The following is a 22,586-nucleotide window of genomic DNA, read 5'->3' as shown; positions in this document are numbered from 1 at the left end:
GGTCAAGTTCTAGCGTTCCTCACTTCCGAGCGCCGGTCAACTTCCGGGCACCGCTCTCTTCTGAACGCCTCACTTCCGGGCGCGCCTGCCTTCCGGCTCCTCCGGCGCGGACGCCCGGCCCGGAAGCTCCCGGCGCGGCGCCTGCGGGGAGAGGAGGTGAGTCCCGGGGTGGAGACCCGCCCCGCCGCCCGCTCTGTGCGACCGCGGCGCGCTCCCCTCCTCTGCCCCTCCCGCCCCCGCGCCCCCCGCCGAAGCGGCCGGGACGCGCTCAGCGCCCCCCGTGGTCTGTCTGCAGGACGCTCGCGGATGAGCACGGCCTCCGCCTGGCGCCCCCGCCATGGCCGCTCCGTGGAAGGGCGCGCTTCTGCTGCTCCTCGCGTCGCAGGCCGTCTCCTCGGCGCAGGCCTCGGACGAGGAGGAGGTGCCCGAGGGCTGGGTCCTCCTGCACGTCGTGCAGGGTCAGGTAGGAGCCGGGAACTACAGCTACCTGAGGTTAAACCACGAGGGGAAGATCGTCCTCAGGATGCGCAGCCTGCGGGGCGACGCGGACCTGTACGTGTCCGACAGCACGCTGCACCCCAGCTTCGACGAGTACGAGCTGCAGTCGGCCACGTGCGGCGCCGACGCCGTCTCCATCCCCGCGCACTTCCGGCGGCCCGTGGGCATCGGTGTCTACGGGCACCCGTCCCACCTCGAGAGCGCGTTCGAGATGAAGGTCTACTACGACGCGACGCTCGAGCCGCATCCGTTCGGTGAAACCGCCTATTCGGACGGTACTGATGCGAGTCGCAAGCACGCCTATGCCCCGGAAGACGCGTCTCAAGAAGAGGAGTCGGTGCTTTGGACGATATTAATTAGTATTTTGAAGTTGGTACTTGAGATTCTTTTTTGACTCGCTTAACATACTCTTTGAGTATAATACTCGTTATCGGCGAAGCTGAGTGCACCTCGCTGTGAACCTAGCTACTCTGACCTGGTTGGCATTCTGGTTACCTTTTCTGGGTGGGGGATGAAAGGATAAAGCCATAGTTTCGTTACCTCAGTCACTTCAAAAGTACGCAAAGCAGCAAGCACATGTTTTAGTAAAGCATCAAAATTCCTGTAAAAGGAATATGCACAATAAAATGTTTAAACCCCACTTTGATTAGTTTGTCAGGTGACTAGATGATTGCAGTGATTTAGGTTTTTACTCGAGAGACTCAAATAAATTAGTGTGTTAGCTTTAAAGAGTTACTGAAAGCAAGTCTGAAATGTAATCATTTCTCCACACTTGCCTGACCGTGAACTAAAGTCCCCTGTCTACACCCGAAGTAGAGACAGCACTTGCTGCCCAAACAGGATCTCCTGGTAGGCGGGTGGTGTCCCCACATGCCGGTTAATGATGGTTCTCAACTCAGCTGCGCCAGATCTCCTCAGGTTGTAATTTTATCATCTTGGGCCCCTATGGAAATTCTTTCGTTATTAAATAACTGCTCTGCTACCCATGGTAGACCAGAAAGTACAGATTAGGAAAATTTCATGAAAATAATAGTAACTTTTAGGTTAATGGAATAATAGTTATGTATCTCTAATTAAGCTGCATAATGTTACCACTGAATTTCTGGAGAGAGCGAAAGTACTAAGAAATAAAGACTTTTTGCAAGATGGAACTATTTTTCCACTTGGTTTCCAGGGTGAGAGTGACTTATAAATACATTTGCAGATTTTAAGCACGTATTTCAAAATCTTTTATTAGCATAAAAACGAGAACATTGTAAATAAATGGGCACCAAATACGTCATTTAATTGCATATTACAGTACTGGGGTCAAACTATCCCTCTTTGCTGTTTTTCCCCCTTCTGCCCACTTTCCTGGGTGTTGGGGGTGCTCGCTGACAACAGTCACAAATCCAGCGACCTAGGAGAAAAATTGTTAGTTAATACAGGATGAGACTTAACTTTTCAGGACTGAGTTTTAACACCATTGAGCTCTCGTCCCTTCGCTAAGGCTACTGAAATCCTCCCTGGGTTTCTGGCGGCACCACTTCCCTTAAGGCCATCACTGTCCATGCCCCGTGAAAAGCGCCAGGGGAGGGGAGGGTCGTGGGGGAGCTACATGATGATAGGCCCCTTGAAAAATTATAGTCCTTTCTGAAATCCAATACTACCATACGTTAAAAGTTCAATCATACAAATCCTTATATAAAACCTATTAACTGACTTTGGCTTATTTTTATGCATCTCAGCATCCCCTCAAGTCCTGGTGTACTAAGCTCACATAGCACTTTAAAATATCAAGTATTGATAGCATTATGATAAACTGTACAACATGCTTGACCTGAATTACTATAGAACTCTAAATAATTATTTAAGTTGCTTACATCTCAATTCCCAGGAAACCTAGGCATATATTTTATAAAGTATCAGACAGTGTTAACTATGCAAATCAGTTCTAAAATTACACAATTTTATGTATAATGTTTTAGTCCAATTACTGTGATTTATTCTTTGATTCTGTGTTCATTCTGAAGTTATATGGAATTGTTATGTTGCCTCAGTTTACAGAAATCTGGTTTAGTATGTATAAAGGCATATAAGTCATTTTGTTAAATTTCTAAACGACATAAAAAAATAAAACCAAGGCTTTGAACAAGTCGGTGCTACTGCCTTAGCTCTGTCAGTACAGCAACACTCGCGCATCTGCTACGCTGAGCTCTGCTTCCAAACTCGCAGGCCGTCTGCTGCCTCACTTGTCCTTGGGCAGCTTGTCTAGAGATGAAAAACAGGTGCACACGACCATAGCTTTGGTCACTTCTAGTGAATGGAAGGGTCTCCAGGCCCTTCATGTCATCATGATATTTATGCAGCCTCCGAAAAAAAACCAAGTGCTGGAAGAGTCCCTTCACTCAAAGATAATGTTCCTTCTTTTTCAGTCTTTACCTGATGGGATAGCACCAAGGCCCACACAAAAAGTATGATAACCTCTGTCACAAACATCACAGAACATCATTTCTTCTTCGTGGTGGGGTTGTCCACATATAATGCAAGTCTTACACTCCATACACTGCCATGGGTAGGTCTTAATCATAGAAACAAGCTCCATGGTCATATCCAGGCAAGAAGGATGGCCTAAACCAAAACCAGTATTAGTTTTATTTCACACGAGAATTTTTACTTAATATGGCATAGTAAAATGCTAGTTTGCTTGAACTTCTCAAGAATGGCTACAACGTTTTAACTGCCGAAGAGAAATGGAAACACAATGTAGAAGAAAAGACAGGGACGTTTTATGAATCTGATGACTGGGTCAAGCCTAGCTGACTACTGAGAACGCTCGTTTTCAAAGCAACAATCAGCTTAAAGTGTGAAGCCGTGTCCGTACTTACCACTGTTATCACACTGGGAGCAGTGCACAAGCGGCTCAGCCTTCCCTCTCCTGCTGGACTCCTTACCCTTCAGACAAATCCCACACAGAGCATTTGGAATGACCTTTGGCTGGAAGGGTAGAAGAGGGCTATAAATTCATGCCAGAAGAACCTACTATGGGTTCAAAAGGAATTATTACTGTATTGCCTTATTTTACTTCCAGTAACTTGTTAATGAGGACCTAACTTGCTAACGAGGACCTTGAAAGAGATAACCTGACACCAGTCTGCCTTCAACATACAATGGCCTACCAACTAAAGCCTTAGGCTTCATGTTTAAATTTTGTCAAAGGCATGATCTCATGAGCATTAGATACATCATTCCACACTCCCTACATACCAGTAAGATCTGTACAATGACCTGGAGGGAATACTAATACAGTGTCAACCTGCAGTGTTAACTGAAAGAAAAATGCAAGCACCAAGAGACTACTACAGGGGACTTAGGCTTAATCCCAGACACATGACTCCACTGTAAGCAGTTTATATGCTGATTCTGTTTAAAAGCTGATGTTCTCCAAAGTCCTGAGACTGCTTCTATAAAATCTAAGTTACAAAATCAGTTTTTTAACATTGTTAACTGAAAGGTTCCAGGCATACACTGTCATGTGCAGAAAGGTTTGTGGGAAGCCGAGTTGTTTAACTTGTTCCCTCTGCATATCCCATACATTAACAGAGGAGCCGACACTTAAGAGAAAAAGTATTCACTATAACTAACAAAACGTAAAAAAGAAGTAGTTCTCAGATGTGCAAAAGATAAAATGATCACTTAAAAAATATGCAGACACCCCCTATATTTCAAGTACCATTCATTTTTCAGATGAAAAACAAACAATACAATGAAGGCATTTGGGCTTTAAAAAAACACTTGGCAAAACATGGGAAAGAACAAAGAAGGTTCCTAACCCTAAAATTCGGAGGGGAGGGGAGGGGAACAACATCACAGCCTTGACCATGGTAGCGCGATGCTCACTCACGACCTGAGCATGGAGCAGTGGCGGGAGAGAGCACAAGCAGGGGCCAAGCAGGAAATGCAACTGGGCGAGGACACGTTCACTCACTCACTCACTCATATAAAAACCGGGAGAAAAAGTATGAAATGAAACGGGGCCGAGGGCACGTTCACTCACCCACTCACTTATATAAAAACCGGGAGAAAAAGTATGAAATGAAACGGGGCTGAGGGCATGTTCACTCACTCACTCACTTATATAAAAACTGGGAGAAAAAGTATTTTAAGTAGAAACATTGTGTCTGTTTTATTACAACCCAAACAACATCTTATATTTCCATTCCCTAAGTTACTGAACCAAGGAGGATCCTAAGCAGAATTCCAATTTTGCATACTGTTACTCCAGCTTTGAAATGTCTCGCTGCCACCTTCAAAACCTGTACAGCCTAAACAATATGTTCTTAATTCTTTAGGTTTCTTTTTTCATTTTAATTATCTTTCTTTACAAAAGATGACAGAGGCATTCAAAAATAATTTTTGGCTTATTTATTTAAAAAAAAGTCAACCTTATACATAAATATAATAAAAACAATAACTCTATAAACAATCACAAACGTCTCTACAAAATAATAAATATCATGGAAGTTAAAACATACATATAAAATGTTACTGTTAACTACTCTATATCTCCTGTGTATCTTTATACCCTGCTCCCCAACAAAAGGATAGTGTCACATGCTCAAACCTCCTAAGTCTTGCAGTGTAGTTACCTCTGCTGTAACTGCTACATTCTACCCATAAGGTTCTCACTGTGTTTTCTTACACCTAAATAAAAAATAGCTAGGAAGTGCACTTCTATGATCCAAATTCTGGTGCAGTTATGATCAAATCTGTAACTGCCATAATATACAGCAGAAAACTACCTCTCAATCCACCAAAATAAGAAATATCTTTTGGTTACGGTACCTGCACTAAATGTATAAGATATTTAATACTTACACTTCAAGTTAGATACTGGCATACTAAGTACTTTAATATTTTTTCAGTAAAGTCAAGGAAGTAACCACACAATATTAAAGTCTGAATCGAGAACTCCTCATAGGAGATCCTTTACACAAATCAAAAGGAGTAAAACACAAAGCTAGTCATTCACATTCTAGAGCAGTTCAAGTTCTACAATCATTAAAATATACATTGGACACCTACAATAAAAGGACACCAAGAAAATTCTAGGTTTAGTTCTAAGCTTAAAATCATAATGTTCTGTTAAACCACTTAAAGTTTTTCTTACCCAATAGTCTTCATCTTGATGAAAAGAGGGAGAGAGGGGTGGAGAGGGAGAGAAGCAGACAGAGACAGAGACAGAGCTCTGCAGCATGTTTATCATTGTGCCACAGCTCAATATGAAAACATACTCTGTTCACTCAAGCCCCCAGAGCTCTCTCAGAAGCCACAATGCTCACATCCAGGACTGTACACGTCTAGTGTCTCAGGGTTTGCGGAGGTGATGCAAGAGGAAGGGGCCAGCATGTGGAACTCCCTGAAGGTTAATGAACGGAACCTCACGTATGTCTGACAGAGACAGTCCTACTCCGTAACAGCAACAACATCAAAGTTTCACTATTGACAAGAAAATTAAAAATATTCTGCCTAACAGTTCTCAGCATCTCATATAAAAGGCTCGTGATACACAATTTTCCTCCTTGAACACAATCAAAGATAGACTTTCATGACAGCACTAATACTAATAGATTTTAACTATATACTAATAACCCAGGCCTGAATCCTAACAATTATGCTTTAATTGCAGGTTAATGTAACCTAAACAATACTGTCCTACAAATTAAAGGCAAGCACTAGTGAATACTATTAAGCAAGACATCAGATACATTATAATTTTTCTTCTGCATCTTAAAACACATTTATATGTATGACCTTCAGCTTCAAGTACCCTAATAATTAGGCACGTCTTGGCTTATTAATACTTTTCGTAGAGAGGTTAACTTTTAACAAACATGTTCACATTAATGTATGAAGTCTAGATACTGGCTGTTCCAAACTGTGAAATACCTGAAACATTTTTAGTTACTAAAAGTGTTCACAGAAGATTATAAAATGCTCATTCTGCATATCCAACTTCCTTGAGTACTATCAATTTAGGTTCATCTATGTGATTTCTTCTGTCTTAAATCAATGATAGTCCTGAATAGTTCTTCATTTTCAACCTCTATTAGAACGTCTATTTTAATATTCTTCCTTGTTTAGCCCATGATTAAGCCAGGCTCACTGTCTGCAAGGCCCCCTGGCGCTGACAGTGCGCTCTGGGCCACAGCTCCCACTCCCGGCTCCTCACAGGCCAGAAGCACACTGTGCAGCACACACAGCAGCTAACTTTCCAGAATTTAATCTTTGGAGTTCATCTGCTTTCAGTTATCAAGCATTAATTTAAATCTTTCATAGATAAGCTCTATATGTAAAAACAAGAACAAAATCACATGGTTGCAGCCTACTGCACCGTCCTTGCTGAATGGAGCTGGGCTGAAAAAATATGCACTTGAAAGCTGATGATTTACTACGGAATACGCTAACTTGTTAAGCTGCTTTCTTACTGTAGGAAAAGGAGGCCACGGACTCTAAGAAGGGCTCTGCTTAGGCTGGGGGGACACTGGTCAACACCCTGGAACCTGTGCCTCTGGACAACAATCCACAACCCTGGCCTGACATACACAAGTGTTCAGCAACTCTGCTCAGCACAACTTTTTGATCATCTTACTCTAAAACGCTCCTTCAAAACACCTTCATAATCCCATAAAAAGCAGACTGATATACACCAGACTAAAAACTGTGTATTTTACTATTACCATTCAAAACATAAACTTGCAGCTAATTCTACTCCTTTTACGATCATCTTAAATCCCCACATATGAATGAGGCTCCTCACCTCTCACCCAAGCCTCTGAAGGAGAAGGGGCAGACAGCAGAAAAAAACGCTAGAAATAATACTATTGCTGACAGCATGCTACCTGACTGAGAAGAACCCGATAAGAAAGTTAGGAAGTGATAGCTAAGCCAAATCACCTTGCCAGATAATGTGTAAATCCTCATCACAGGATTGCACAGGGTACTCACCAAGGTGAGGCTACAAAATTACATTTTACTACTTTCCATTGCCGAGTTAGCTGAATTTGGCAAATGGATCAAATAATTCTCAGACTGAACCCAGATCGCTGTTAATGAAAGGCACCACAGAAATGCAACTTTTCTATGAGGACTTCCTACTGCACTGCTCAGCGTTGCTAAATACCAGGAAGCTTTCAGTGTCAGACAACGACGATTTTTACACTGAGGAAACAAAGTATTAAGCTCTGCCTATTAGATCACTTTTCAAAGACTCATACTTGCCTGGTTAGTACGTAAAAAAAAGATTCTCTTATCAGTTTTACATATACAGAAAACAGACGCTAACCCATAGCCAAAGTGACAGGAAAGCCACCAGGAAACTAAAGCAAGAAGAAGGAGGCTGACGGAGGGCACACACCACAGGAGAACAGCTAGTGAAGTGCAGCAGCAGGAGCTCCACAACTTTGAAATTCAAAGTTAAAATATTTCAGGGAGAGAGGCTGGTCAGGAAGGAAGCTGAGTCAGGGGCTTTTTTCTTCTACCTTGTACCCAGGAACTGACTTGGACAGTACAGAACGTTTGGAAGCATCTTTGCGTGGAGCGGCAGCCTTGTCCCTGGGCCTCTGTCTTCCTGGCAAAGGCTCCTCCTGGCCTTCGGGAAGGCCTTCCCCCTCGGACACGTTGCCAGAGGAGCTGTCCTGCAAGTCAAAGGCACAAACACAGTCCCTAGGAATTCATGCAGATTTGAGTCTGAATTCTGAAAACTACAGAAAACATCCAGAAAAAGTTTTAAAGTTCCATCGATTTCAAAATAAAAAGATAATTTCGATCTAAGAAAACATTTCCAGCGGAGAATAAAATAAGTTAAGAATCACTTCTCCATCTTATAAACACATTATAGCTAATTCCATTTATATCAGCTAGTACCTTAACTGACTTTGTTTTCTGACTGAATTTGACAAGAACAGAACTATTACTTCAGTTATTAGTACACCACACAGCTTCAACACCATTTTACCATGTCACAAGGGAGAATACTTTTTTCATACAAAAATATTCTTTCAAAAAACTGCTTGAAATAAGTGTGGGCATTTTTACTAAGTAATAAAGGTCATTAAAGAAGTTCAAGCCCAGAATCGTGTCTTCATAATATTAAACTATGCAAAGCCAATTATCGTCAAGTATTTACAACCATATCAGACATATTAGGTTGGTACAAAAGCAACTGAATCATTGAAATTTGCCTTTGATATTGGAATACATTCTTAAATGTGGTTATGTTACACATCATTTTAATGTTCACTACTTTATGTTTTTTTGCTAATGACACTACTGTTTGTTTTATATTTATTCTAGACTATAAAATAAATACAAATATTTTAGACTATGGGTTTCCCTGGTGGCTCAAACAGTAAATCATCATCTCCTGCAATGCAGGAGACCTGGGTTTGATCCCTGGGTTAGGAAGATCCCCTGGAGAAGGGCATGGAAACCCACTCTAGTTCTCTTGCCTGGAGTATCCCATGGAGGGAGGAGCCTGCACAGCTATAGTTCATGGGGTTGCAAAGAGTTGGACACAACTGAGCAACTAACACTTATGACTATGGAAATAATTTTAGACAAAAACCAAACTCGAGTGATTTTCTTATTTGAGTTCAAAATGGGTCGTAAAGCAGAGGAGAAAACTCATAACATCAACTGGTTTGGCCCAGGAACTGCTAACAAACATACAGCGCAGTGGTGGCTCAGGAAGTTCTGCAAAGGAGACGAGCTCTGAAGATGAGGGGTGTGGCGGCCAGCCACAGGAGGCGACAGCCGAGAGCCATCATCGAAGCCAATCCTCTCACGTAGTTTTAACTACACAAGAAGTTGCCAAAGAACACAACGTCGACCATTCTACCATCACCTGGCATTTGAAGCAAATTCAGTTCAGCTGAGTTCAGTTGCTCAGTCTTGTCCGACTCTTTGTGACTGCAGCACGCCAGGCCTCCATCACCAACTCCCGGAGCTTGCTCACACTCCAGTCCATTGAGTCAGTGATGCCATCCCACCATCTCATCCTCTGTCGTCCCCTTCTCCCCCTGCCTTCAATCTTTCCCAGCTTCAGGGTCTTTTCCAATGAGTCAGTTCTTCACATCAGGTGGCCAAAGTATTGGAGTTTCAGCTTCAGCATCAGTCCTTCCAATGAATATTCAGGATTTCCTTTAGGATGGACTGGTTTCATCTCCTTGCTGTCCAAGGGACTCTCAAAAGTCTTCTCCAACACCACAGTTCAAAAGCATCAATTCTTTGGTGCTCAGCCTTTTTTTATGGTCCAGCTCTCACACCCATCAAGATGAAGCACGTTGGAAAGGTGAACAACCTTGCTAAGTGGGTGCCTCACGAGCTGACCCAAAACACAAAAGCATCGTTTGAACGTGGTCTTCTCTTATTCTATGCATCAACAATGAACCATTTCTCCATCGGATTGTGATGTGCCACAAAAAGTGGATTTTATACAACAAACAGTGACAACCAGCTAAGTGGCTTGACCAAGAAGCTCCAAAGCACTTCCCAAAGCCAAAGTTGTATCAAAAAGGTCACGGTCACTGTTTGGTGGTCTGCTGCTAGTCTAACACACTATAGCTTTCTGAACCCCGGCGAAACCATTACATGAGAAGCACACTCAGCAAATCGATGAGACGCAGTCAAACCGCAGCGCCTGCAGCCGGCACAGTCAGCAGAAAGGCCCGGCTCTCCTCGGCACGCCCGGCCACTCGCCACACAACCGACACTTGGCAGGCGGGCCTCATCCGTCACATTCACCTGACCTCTCACCAGCCAACTGCCACTTCTTCAAGCATCTTGACAACTTTTTGCAGGGAAAACCCTTCCACAAGCAGCAGGAGGCAGAAAAGGCTTTCCAAGAGTTCGTCGAATCCTGAAGCATGGATTTTTACGCTAGAGAAATAAACTTATTTCCTGTTGATAAGACTGTGCTGCTTGTAATGGTTCCTAATTTGATTAATAAAGATGTGTCTGAGTCTACTCATAATGACTTAAAATTCATGGTCCAAAATTGCAATTACGTTTGCACCAACCTAAATATTTCACATGTTCCAACCTTAGGAGTTCAATAATAATCTAATTCCTCATTTTTTTATTTAAAATTTCTAATTAGAATAAAAATGTCACACTCCTCTAAATTATGAAAATCAAAAAAGATTAGGTTACCCTAAACCACCAGACAGACATTGAGACGACTCCTGGGAGCACGAGGCACCTCATTTTCTCTAGTGATGTGTTTCGTACAGGTGCCCAGATTCACACACACACTCCCACCTACACATGCACCCTCGTGCTTTAAACGCAAAACTGAACAATGTTGTGTGTGTGTGTTTTAATATTTTTAAGTATTATGCGCATTTCATCCCATTATTCTTTGAAGTGCATTTCTACCATGTAAAAGTAATATATCACCCATTGTGGACATGAGATTTACTTCTAATTTTCGCTGTATTAAATACTGTTAACACTCCAATGGGCATCTTTTTCCTAAATAAATTTTGCTACCATCTCATCAGGTTCTTTGTATAAATTCTATTCGTGTATTTGCCAAGTCAAATTCCGTGGAAGTTAAAAAACTTGCTATGTACTATGAAAATGCTTTCCCAGTAAAGTTTTTCCCAGAAAAAAACTGGATTAACTGACACTCTCACTAGCAGCAAAGGAGAATGTCAACCTCATCACCCCCTCATCACAGCACAGTATCTGAAAAGCATCTTTCTTTACGCAACATGTAACAATAAGTGCATCTTAGATGCTGTTAGTGACAAGGAAATGCAGTGCCCACGCAACGCCAGCACAGCCCCAGGCTCCGGCTGCCTACAATGGCAAGTGTGAAATGGCCACTGCGGATGATGCTGTCACTGCTGGTGATGCCGTGCTGATAAAACCCACCCTGTACCACTGTCTTCTTTGTTCTCTTCAGCTCCACAGAGGACACCAGGGTCCCCACAGTCCTGCAACAGCATTCTGCTACTAAAAAACATCATGCAGGACAACCTAACGCACACCATGTTGGTAACCGTAACGTTTCCCGAGAAGAGGCCACAGACTATGGATTACACTCCAGGGAAGCCATCAGCAAAATTCAAAGGGAGAGGAGACACTTCCTACTGAAGGTAAATGCTCTCACCGAAGTGCCTTTGCTTTTCCGTTTCTCATCACCTCGACCATCTTCGGCATCATCTGAGTCACCATCGCTCTCAAGAGCGGGGAGCTCAGGGTCGAGGGGGGGCTCGTAAAGCGCTGTGTTTAATGGCAAATACCGCAGCTCATCCGGCGAGTACCTAGGGTTCAGAGAGAAGGTTTTCCATTTTCCTCTATTATTAAATACAAATGTACTAATTCTACGATAATAGCCTTAATATTAACCCCAAATACTTTTGAAAATGATTAGAGGCAATAAATAATTTTTTCACTTTGGTGCTCAAATAGGGACATGTAACCAATAAAAAGCCTAAACGTTTTTTCATCTAACAGTGTAAAATATACATTTGACTCTTATTATCAAAAGATAAATGTCTCTCTCCTTTACCCTCAACACCCCCGTCAAAGAAATGTCAGCAGTGAAGGATGAAACTGTGGCCACACAGAACCGGGCACAAAATCCAGCTGCCTGACGCCCTCGCCTCCACCGTCCTGAGTTGTCACTGCCTGAGCCCCTCGCCTTCACACGTGAAGCAGGCACGACAGCAAGTCCATCGCACAAAGCAGACATGAGCATCAAATAAACTGGCACAGGGCAGTCGCAGCAGGAGGGCACAGACACTGTTTCAGAAACACAGTTTCCAGGAACACAGTATTTAAAACCAGCTAGTGAAGCAGGTGTTCTAACCGTGATCACCTCTTTCCTCTAAAACTAGGGACCGGCAACCCCCAACCCCAGGCAGCCGGCACGTGGCCTGCTGGTCATGTCCGCGCTGCCGCCACAGGACCGCACCACAGCTCCACCCTGGATCCTCAGTTGGGAGTGGACACGGACGAGCATCCTCCTCAACCAGGGCATCACTCCAGAAAGCAAAGAGCAGGGGCACACAGGCCTATCACCCAATAATCTGCTTCGTCCAAAATGAGAAACGTTAAATTTGCTGACACGCTGCTGCAGAGCAGCAGCCAATTCTGACTCCATATTGCACTGTTTCTTTGACTAGCTTTTCGTTCCTTTCGTTATTATAATCAAACAGAATGGCCTGTCTCAGAAGACCCTACCCCTCTACATGACAAAAAGTGCCTTTATTCAGAACGCAGGGTCCACCCATAGATGGCAGGAGGGAAGAAATTAACACATCCCCTGCCTGAGACTTGACATTCTAGGAGATGTTTGCAAGATTAATTAATGGTCTTTTTTACTTTGCTTCCTCACCTCCCTCCATCTCTGATGTATAAAAGAACCTGGCATCCAGACCCTAGAAGACGTAGCCTGCCATCCACTCGGTCAGCCAGCTCCCCAAATAAAGTCTCTTCCCTGCCTCAACCCCTTGTCTCTCAGATTCACCGGCTGGCCGTGTGGTTAGCTGAGTAAGCTTGGACTCTATAAACACCATGATTTAAGTCTGACTTTCAAAAGTATGATACTGTGGTCTATTTTAAATACTACTATCTAAAGAACATTCTCTCTCCTAAAAACGTAAGAGGACTCAGGAGGCAAAGGCTGAGACTGACAAAAGTAGCTGGTTCCATCCAGGTTGGGAAGAAGAGACCCGCGTCACCCTCACAGCCAGAGCGGAAACAGCAGCCAGGGCCGGGCAGCACGAGCTCTGGGCCGCCGCCCTCCTCCCCGCAGGCCACGCCCGCCTCCCCAACTCCCCCTGCTTCTGTGACCACAGACTCCAGGGCTGCGGGGGGGCGCTTGGGGGAGAGTTGGGGCATCTCCAGCCAGCGCTGCCGGGCTCGGACCACGCTCTCAGGACAGACCACGCTCTCAGGACGCCCTCGGGACAGCGGTCTGCAGCTCTCCCTGGTTCGCGTCCACGGAAACGCGGACAGGTGAGCAGGGAGGCAGCATCCCAGGCTTTAGCAGCAGACACTCAAGTTCAGTGAGAGCATTCTTCACCACAGAACGGAAGAAGACAGAAAACACTGACACAAATCTTGTACCTTTTACAGTGATGCTTACAGAGCTAAACACTTCTAGGAGACAAACACAAGGCTCTGAAGTCTCTCACCAACACCAATACTAACAACAACAACAAAAAACCCCACCATGTACCTTTTGTAATATTCCTGGAACTGTCCGGGGATGAGGGCCACCGGGTAAGAACTGACCTTGGTTCGCTCTGTTGGTAGCACTTTGTACTTCCCTTGAGGCACCTGGATAACCTGAATTAACACAAAGAGAAATACAAACCTGATTCCGTGCACAGAATTAAAGACTTTAGGAAAACAGCGCCCTCCTGCCCTTAAAAAGGTAAGAGACGTTAGGAGCTGTGGCCCAGGGAACAGCGGCGTTTCTAGAGCTACAGGCGCACGTGCTGGCTGTTTACCCCGGCCACTAAGGAGAGGCAGTGTTTCTGCTCACCACGTATGGGCTACTTAAGAAACCTTTTGAGCTCAGCTGCCTTGTCTGTGAAACGGAAATAGTACCAGTTTCACCTCCCGTAGTAAGGATGAGAAGTGCATGAGCTACTGTGGAAACCTCTTCTGTCCACCCCAGCACGCAGGAAGCTATTCAGTTACCAGACCCCTTCAGCAGCATGTCCACCACAAAGCAAGGAACGCATCACACACACAGATGAGAAGCAAACACCAGGCACACTGAGACGACAGCCTCGCTTCAGGGAGAAGAGGACACACTGCTGGCACAGAGCACTGCGACAGGGGCACTGCACGGCCCACGGCCACAAGCGACTGAGGTTCAGGGCTAGTGAACATTAGCGAGCCTACGTGTGTCTGTAGGTCAAAATAAGCTCTCCTCTCTTCCATTCGCTCCCGGTTTAAGTTGCTGTTAAATTCAGCTGCTTTTTTCGCAGCTTTCTTAATGTACTCAGGCACTTTGCTGGCTTCAACTTTCTGAGTATTCTGTTGTTGCATTTGCTGAAATAAAAATATTACAGTTGGAAGTCACATCTAACTTTATAAAATGTGATTTCCCAAACCAAAATCCTGGTTACCTCGATACTTACAGAATACTCTTTATAGTGATCTGTAATTCGTTGGCGTTCTTTTTCCTGTAGAATAACAGAATATTCAGCATGTTTGGCTGGATATTCTTTTATCATTAAATCAATTACTTCATCACTGCGCAACGCTGTTAAACCTATTTCAGACAAAAAAAAGTAAAGAAGCTCTTTTAAGGTTAACTGAACATACTGATTGTCAAGACTGACTTTCCTTCAAGCTACTCAACATAAAAGCAGCTTTCCAATATTCAAAGCAAAATATGTTAATACACTCAAAATTAAGAAAAAATAATACTCACAATATAAAATCAAACAGTTATAAAGAAAGAGATTACCAAAGTTGCAATGGCAAAGAAATCAATTTTTTAACCAAACTTTTTTAAGACTCCACGTACTGTATACAAACATATATCCTTTTACTAGAAACAACGGCTAAATAATAACACACACTAACCACTGGCAATTAACACGGTTATCAGGAGAGAAGACACAGACTTCATCAATATACTTCCATTCTTAGCCTTCAAATTTGATTTACTAGAAATATTATAGAACCAATTCAAATTTCACCAAAAGCATCAGCACACATGTGAGTCATACGAACAATTTTTTAAACTCATAGTATGAGATTATACCAATTGTTGAGATGAACTCCTGTGGTTTTATATTAAAAAGCTGTACTAATATATTTATGAAAGAAAAAGTACAAATAAAGCACAGAGACAATTACACATAACTAAAAACTGAGTTTTTTAAGTATTTAACTAATACTTTTAAAAAGTACTTTACAAATTTTGGACATAAAACATACACACACTTTGATGACTATGTGAAGGTTATTAGGAAATGATAGTCTCTTTTGTATTTTAACAAGAATCAAAAATGAAGTTAACAATTTAGCATCTAAATAATTCAGTCTATTTATTATTAGTTTTGGTTAAGTATTTAGGGGAAGAAGACAATACTCATCCGGCACTGCTTCGCAAGCGTTCACTACCTAGAGTGCACTGCGTCTCCGTGATGACGTTTAGCTCTCTCAGGTACAATTTCTCCTTATGAGACAAATCTCGTCGCTCTAAATCTCCAAAAAAAAAGAACAAAAGACTGTTACAAATAGTCTTTTGCATTTGTAACGTTATGCATTTATAAAACTTTTAAAAGCTTAAAAAACTGAGAAAAAAAAATTTTAAGTTAAAATCTTCATGGATTTTAGAAGTACCTCCTGTTCATATTCCAAATATTATTAAAAGAACACACAAAACAATCTTACAAATCAAAAAAATGAAAGTTAAAATAAAACTGAGAACAGAATAATCCAAAGCAAGAAGGTAAAACAAATAACTATATTAAAATAGTTGATGAAATATAGCCTTTCTCAAGTTCAGGTACAGCTTAAGTAGCTACTCCATTCCTAAGGTCAAGGAGCAACAGTCAAGAATCAAAACCCCTCGTTCATTAATGTGGTTACAAATTGATTTTTCCCTGCAATTTTTTTCCAGGAAATTCACCTTCCTCGTTTTGCTTGTAAATACGTTTATCGGGCATAAGAATGAATTGATAGTAAACAGAGAAGGTGAACGAGAGCTGTAAATAAAATCAGCCAGCAGCAGAATATAAAATATGATATAATCTATACTCAAATACTCAGAACTTGACAACCCATCAAAAACAATTACTATTAGTTAAAAGTTAGATTTAATTTGTTATATAAACTAAGACTTAATACCTGGATATTTCCGTTTAAAGGAGGTCACACCCAAATATTCACTGACTTGTTCTTGAAGCATATAGTATTCTCCTGTTTCATCAGGTGGCCACTTGTACTCTATCAAATTTTCTGCTGGATAGTAGCTAAAGCTAAAGCACAGAAATATATATTATGCTTTAAATGTGGCATTTGTAAAATTTAAATCATTTTAAAGGATATTCTTTTTTAAAGATTTTTGAGATTTAAGGATTTGGAAAAACTGTTTTAATTATCTAAATTCTCATTCAGTCTTCTATGATTCTGTATTACAAAGAAGTTCCCATGATTTCATGTGCATCCAAGAAATTACAGAAGAGGAAGAGAGAAAAGAAATGACCATCTGGAATACCAAAGCAAAAGAGCACACTGGAAATAACATTTTCTATGTGTCACAAAGAACAGAGATCACAACTTCAGGAACACAGGCGACATTTTTAGCTTTTGCAAATCAGGGTAGTGATACCAGTTCTGAATTCTTTCTTGTGGGCCTAGCCCTCAGAGCCACGATTTCATGCACCCAAAGTATAAAGTAATCAACTTCTGTTTTCCATCTGCTCTTCAATGAATCACAAACACTGAGAAAGCAAAACTCTAAAATCCTATTTCTCAATAAACTATAAACCACAGACTCCACATGCCCAGGAGCAAATCATGGACCGAGTCTGATGGTGCCAGTGCACTGCAGACCAGTCCCAATCCTGAAGAGCAAAGACTACAGACGTCTGGACCTGTCCTATTCAACCTCTAGATTTCATCAGTGGACAATATAGGTAGAATAGAATATGATTTTATGCATCTATCCAATTAAGGCTTCCCTGGTGGCTCAGACGGTAAAGAATCTGCCTCCAATGTGGAAGACCCGGTTTTGATCCCTGGGTCAGGAAGATCCCCTGGAGAAGGGAATGGCTGCCTACTCCAGTATTCTTGCCTGGAGAATCCAAGAATCCAATGGACAGAGGAGCCTGGTGGACTAGTGAGCAACCAACACACACACACACAAACAAACACAAACATCAATAAAAGACAAAAGAGTTTTCTCACAAGTGGTCCTGGGAAATTGGACATCCAAATGGACATGTATGAAACAGAACCCTTGTACCTGATGTTGCCTGGAAAAATGAATTGAAAAATGGACCGGTGTGACCTAAACATAAGAACTAAAACTAGGAGACTCTTAGAAGAAAACATGGGGGTAAATCTTCATGATCTCAGATTTACTAATGGATTCTAGATATGTCAGCAAAAGAAAGAGTAAATAATTTGGACTTGAGCAAAACTTAAAATGTTGTGTATTAACAGAATGAAAAATCAACAGAATGGGAGAAAATATTTGCAAATCATATGTCTGATAAGAAATTAGTATCTAAAATATATAAAGAATTCCTACAACTCAACAACAAATACAATTTAAATATGGGCAGAAAACCTGAATAGACATTTCTCCAAGAATAAACTAATGGACAGTAAGTACATGAAAAGATGTTCAATCTGACTAGTCATTATGGAAATTCAAATCAAAATCACAATAGATTCCACTTCACACCTTTCAGAATGGCTATCATTAAAAATAAAATGGGAAATAAAACACGCTGGTGAGGATGTGAAGAAATTAGAAACTCTGTACACTGCTGGTGGGAACATAAAACGGTGCATCCACTATGGAGAACAGTTTGGCAGTTTCTCAGAAAGTTAAACACAGAGCTGTCATGTGACCCACCTACTTCACTCCTAGGTACACATCCAAAGAAGCTGAAAATGAGGCCTCTGATCAGATATATTTATACCCCAATGTTCAAGGCAGCACTATCCACACCCCCAAAAATATGGAAATAAGTGTCCATCAACAGATGAAAAGATAACACAGAGTATAATTCTAACAATGGAGTACAATTTAGCCTTAAAGAAGGAAATACTAACACAAGCTACAACCTGGATGAACTTTGAAGAAATTATGCTAACCAAAATAAACCAGACACAAAAAGACAAACATTGTATGATTCCACCTACGTGAGGTACCTAGAATAGGCAAAGTCATAATGACAGAAAGTAGAACGGTGGTTGCCAGCGGCTGCTAAGGGGGGAAATGGGAATCTTATAATGTAAACGTTTTGGAAATGGATGGTGGTGACGGTCACACAACACTGTGAATGTAATTTATGCCACTGAATTATACATTTAAAGGTGGTTAAAATGGTGAATTCTGTGTGTATTTTACAATAAAATTTATTTCTTTGAATTGCATTAAGTAGCATAAAGCGACTTTGGTGTTCTACAGTCCTTAGTAATTGCCTTTGCCAGGGCTGGGGGATGGGGAGGAGAGAGCTAACACAGAGAAAAGACACACAACACAGAAAACGTTAAAAGTAATGAAGCGGCGATTAAAAGCAATGAAGCGGCGATACCCAGGATCCTGGCCGGCCGTGTCGCAGCTCCTGCAGCTGTCTCCAGAGCCCATCCGCCTCCGTTTGGACGGCTGGGTCCCATCATTTGAAGTATCTTCATGATCATCCTATACATTCAAAAGATGAAAAAAATAACTGGACAAAGAACAATAAACAAGGGAAGATTATGTAATCCTCTCGAACTTGCTAAAGGCTCAACTTGAAGGCTTCCTAAAGATTATACAAATGATAACCAGGGACAAGAATTTGGCCTTGGCAAGACCTGGAAAAAACCAAAAACTAATCTTCAATACAAATCAAAATAGAAAATTTTCAATAAACTTGTAGGTCTAAATCTACTTTTCCTTTCTTACCAAGAGGTTAAAATGCCTTCTGCTTTGAAAAAACACATCAAACTGCTGGAATACTCTGAAATTAAAATAAACATTCCTACTCTAGCTAGGATAAAAATGTATGAATCCATTACTGTTTAACACAACTTAGAGCTGGTTTATTCTAATTGGCTATTTCAGATACTTATATCCCTGTGAAAAGGACACAAAGGAACAAAAACAGAGGACCAATTGTTATTTTTTTCTTATATTGCAAAAATTCAGCAAAAATATACCAGAATAAGATTCATCGACCAATACAACACACACTACCTCCCCAAAAGAGGTTTAAAACTTTTTAAAGTGACATTTTCCATTATGTGACTTTATCAAGGTTGTAAGTTAGACCATTTCATTAAGGAAATGAATGATGGATCATATATCAGGAAATTAATTTAATCACGTTGTTGTTGTCCCTAAGGCAAACATAGGGGTAAATCTGTTTATCGGACTCCTTTGTGACCCCATAGACTATAGTCCCCCAGGTTCCTCTGTCCATGGGATTTCCCAAGCAAGAATACTGGAATGGGTTGCCATTTCCTGACCCAAGATCAAACCCGTGTCTCCTGCATTGGCAGGTGGGTTCTTTACCACTGAGCCACTGGCGAAGTCCAACCACATACTAGCCAAGGCTTAAATAAAAAAGATTAAAAACAAAGAAAAAATCAAGGTAATCTAGCCTCCTAAGACAATACAATTTTGTTAAATATCATGAATCTAAGAACACAGAGGTAGTGAGTATGTCGGTCAGGCACATCAAAGCTGGACTGCCTGGAATCGTACTGGGCTGACCGCCCCTCAGCAGCTGGTGGTTACCCTCAGTGGGGAGCCGCTCCCGGCCTGTGGAACGGTGACGACAGCGGTGACCGTATCGCTTGGCCAATGTGGGCATCAGGGTTAATACACGAACTAATCAGAGCAGGGTCTTGCCAAGTTAAGTGCCCAGGAGAACTTAGCTAATATGACTGCATTGATGATCAAGTCTCAAAAGGCTCCCTGTTAGGAATTTACTCAGATTCTTTACCAAATAGCAAAAACCGTGGAATATTCTCCTTTTCAATTCTTAGAAAATAAGTATTCAGTTGAAGAGTTCTGTATATTCCTATTAAGATAAGCAACCAGGTAGGAGATGGAGAACAGCCTAAATCTAGTAAATATTCGCCAAAAACTTACATTTAACAATGTCTCTCAATTGAAACATTTTAGTCAAGAAGCATTCACGTATCATTTCTCTTCTATTTTACTTGCTTCTGAGCATTTTAAGAATTTTTATGTCCATTTGTTTAAATACCTTTCCCTTAGCTAAAAAAAACTGTATACACTTAAAAAGTGTTAAAAAGTTAAAAATGGAAAGTCCTCAAAAAAGCTGAAAGCACAATTTCACATGTAGTGTTTGAATTTGCTATTATGAATTCTAGGCAAATGTGTTATTCCATATAGTGAATATTAGAGAGGGATAACAGCAACGTATTTCCTAACAATATGATGGAATACGATTAAAAGAATTTGCCTGCAACCTGGCTATTGACAGAGAAGTCCGGGTTTTAAGGCTTCCCACCTCTAAAGTCAGCACGTGCATTTCAGAGTCCTGGGTGGCTCTCACCTTGGGATTAAACACATTTCTGAAGGTCAGTGGACAGGAATGTGAGCGAACTCGGGGAGACGGTGCAGGACAGGGAAGCCTGGCGCGCAGCCGTCACTGGGGTCGCAACGAGTCCGACACGCCCGAGCGGCTGCAGCCCCGCCACAGCGGCGGGTCCCGGAGGCGGGCTGGCCTCCCCGGCTGGCTGGGCTCGGCGGCTCCGGAAGCCCGGCCTAGAGGAGCCCGGCGCCCGGCGCGCCCCGGGAGGAGGGGCCGCGGCCCGGGGCCGGCGCGGGAGAGGCCGCAGGCTCGCCGGCGCCCCCGGCCCGGCCCCACGGCCGCCGACACCGCACCCCGGACGGGCCCCGTTACCGTCCAGCTTCAGCCTTCCGGTTACCACTCACATGCGGACGTTTAAAAAGTCGTTCCCTCACAAACTACTCAACTAACTGAACACGACGTGGTTTACTAAACGCTCATCCTGACTCTCCACTCATCTTTGACTTTCAAACACGAAGTCCGCCTCACTTCCCTAAAACAGCACAAACGCCGAAACCAAGTCGGCCTGAAGGGAGCAGGGCGGCTTTCTGTTGATTTCGCTCTTCAAGTTCAGTTCATTAACCGGCTCACTTGCTTCCCACTTGTACACGTCGCTCCTCTTTAGGAGGAGCCCCAGCACTTCAGAAGGGCACCGCTCCGACGAAGGCGCTCCTCAAAGCGCGCAGGGGCCCAGACCAACGTGAGGACAGCGCCCGCGGCGTCCGAGCAAACTTTTATTTCTTCGGAGAGCGGGCTGCCCCGGGGGGACGCGCTCAGGGGCGCCTTCGGGCGGAAACCGCCAAGAACACTCGGGACCGCGGCCGCGCGGGTCCCGCCGCCCCTCGGGCCTCCTCACGGCCGCCCCCAGGCCCCGGCCCACACCCGGCCCGCTCCTCACCTTCGGGGACTGCGCTCCGGGGGTGGCCGGGTCGCTGTCGCACGGCCGCGGAGACAGCGCCGTCCCGGGGCCGCCCGCCGCCGCCATCAGCCCGAGCGCCCCGCGCCGCCGCCTCCGCCGCCGCCGCCGCCTCGTCCCGGCCGCCGCCGCCGCCGCCGCCGCCACCGCCGCCGCCGCGCGGGCCGCCCGCCGCCCGGGCCCCGCCCCCTCCGCCCGCCCGCCGCCCGGGGGCCGGCCCCTGCCTCCGCGCGCCCCGCGGCCCGCCAGCGCCGCCGCCACCGCCATGGCCGCCGCCAGCGCGCCGCCCGCCGCCGGGGACTCCGCCCGCCGCTCGCCGCCCGCCGGGCCCGCCGCCGTGCGCGCCCGCGGGGCCCTCCGCGCCCTCGGCCGCCGCCGCCCGCTGCGCTCGCCGCCGCCGCCCCCCGGCCGCCGCCCTCGGCCGCACGCAGCCCCGGCCCGCCGCCACCCCGCCTCCCGGCCGCCGCCGCAGCCCGGCGCGCTCCGCGGCCCCACCTCCCGCCGCTCCCCTCAGCCCCCAGCCCCGCCCCGGCCCGCCGCCCAGGGCGCGCTCGCCGCCGCCGCCGCCCCCTCCCCGCCGCCCCCGGCCCGGCCCCTCACACGTCAGCCCTCTCCTCCCACCGCGCCCCGCCCGGGCTCCCCGCCTCTCCCCTCCGCCGCCAGCCTGAGGGGCGCCTCCCCGCCCCTTCCTTCCTCCCAGGTGTCCGCGCCCGCGTCCCCGCGCTCGCTCCTGGGGGGCCCCGGCTCTCCCCCACCCCTCCATCCCAGGTGTCCCTCCCTCTCCGGGGTCCGCGCCCCCGTGCCCTCTCTCCCTCCTGGGGGTGCCCGCCCCTCCCCCTCCGCCTTCATCCTGAGGGGCCCCTCCCCGCCCCCTCCCTCCCGGGTGTCCG

The 22,586-nt window shown here is 44.5% G+C and overlaps 2 protein-coding genes across 4 annotated transcripts; one reads left to right on the top strand and one right to left on the bottom strand.

The window, feature by feature from the left end:
* The first annotated feature begins 16 nt into the window (after window positions 1-16).
* On the top strand, window positions 17-2,632 carry C10H6orf120 (chromosome 10 C6orf120 homolog). The gene is made up of 2 exons (XM_006076012.4): window positions 17-156; window positions 296-2,632. Exon 2 carries the CDS (start codon window positions 338-340, stop codon window positions 890-892), a length of 555 nt encoding a protein of 184 aa, XP_006076074.1. The 5' UTR covers window positions 17-156; window positions 296-337; the 3' UTR covers window positions 893-2,632.
* Window positions 1,704-21,833, bottom strand: PHF10 (PHD finger protein 10). Of its 3 annotated transcripts, none has more exons than XM_006076013.4 (12): window positions 21,679-21,833; window positions 18,789-18,895; window positions 16,366-16,496; window positions 15,637-15,720; window positions 14,643-14,776; window positions 14,404-14,553; window positions 13,730-13,839; window positions 11,654-11,807; window positions 8,019-8,174; window positions 3,366-3,474; window positions 2,920-3,108; window positions 1,704-1,897 (listed from the first exon to the last, which is right to left on the bottom strand). In XM_006076013.4, exons 1-12 carry the CDS (start codon window positions 21,763-21,765, stop codon window positions 1,812-1,814), a joined length of 1,497 nt encoding a protein of 498 aa, XP_006076075.2. In that variant the 5' UTR covers window positions 21,766-21,833; the 3' UTR covers window positions 1,704-1,811. The 3 variants fall into 3 exon arrangements, with proteins under 3 accessions (XP_006076075.2, XP_025150044.1, XP_044779904.1); XM_025294259.3 differs by having other exon boundaries at window positions 15,637-15,714; XM_044923969.2 differs by lacking the exon at window positions 21,679-21,833 and adding an exon at window positions 20,718-20,753.
* Window positions 21,834-22,586: the final 753 nt, after the last annotated feature.

This window comes from Bubalus bubalis, chromosome 10, assembly GCF_019923935.1.
Source record: "Bubalus bubalis isolate 160015118507 breed Murrah chromosome 10, NDDB_SH_1, whole genome shotgun sequence".
Taxonomy (NCBI): domain Eukaryota; kingdom Metazoa; phylum Chordata; class Mammalia; order Artiodactyla; family Bovidae; genus Bubalus; species Bubalus bubalis.
Note: the sequence above shows the minus strand (reverse complement) of the source record. Positions and strands in the feature narration are given on the sequence as shown.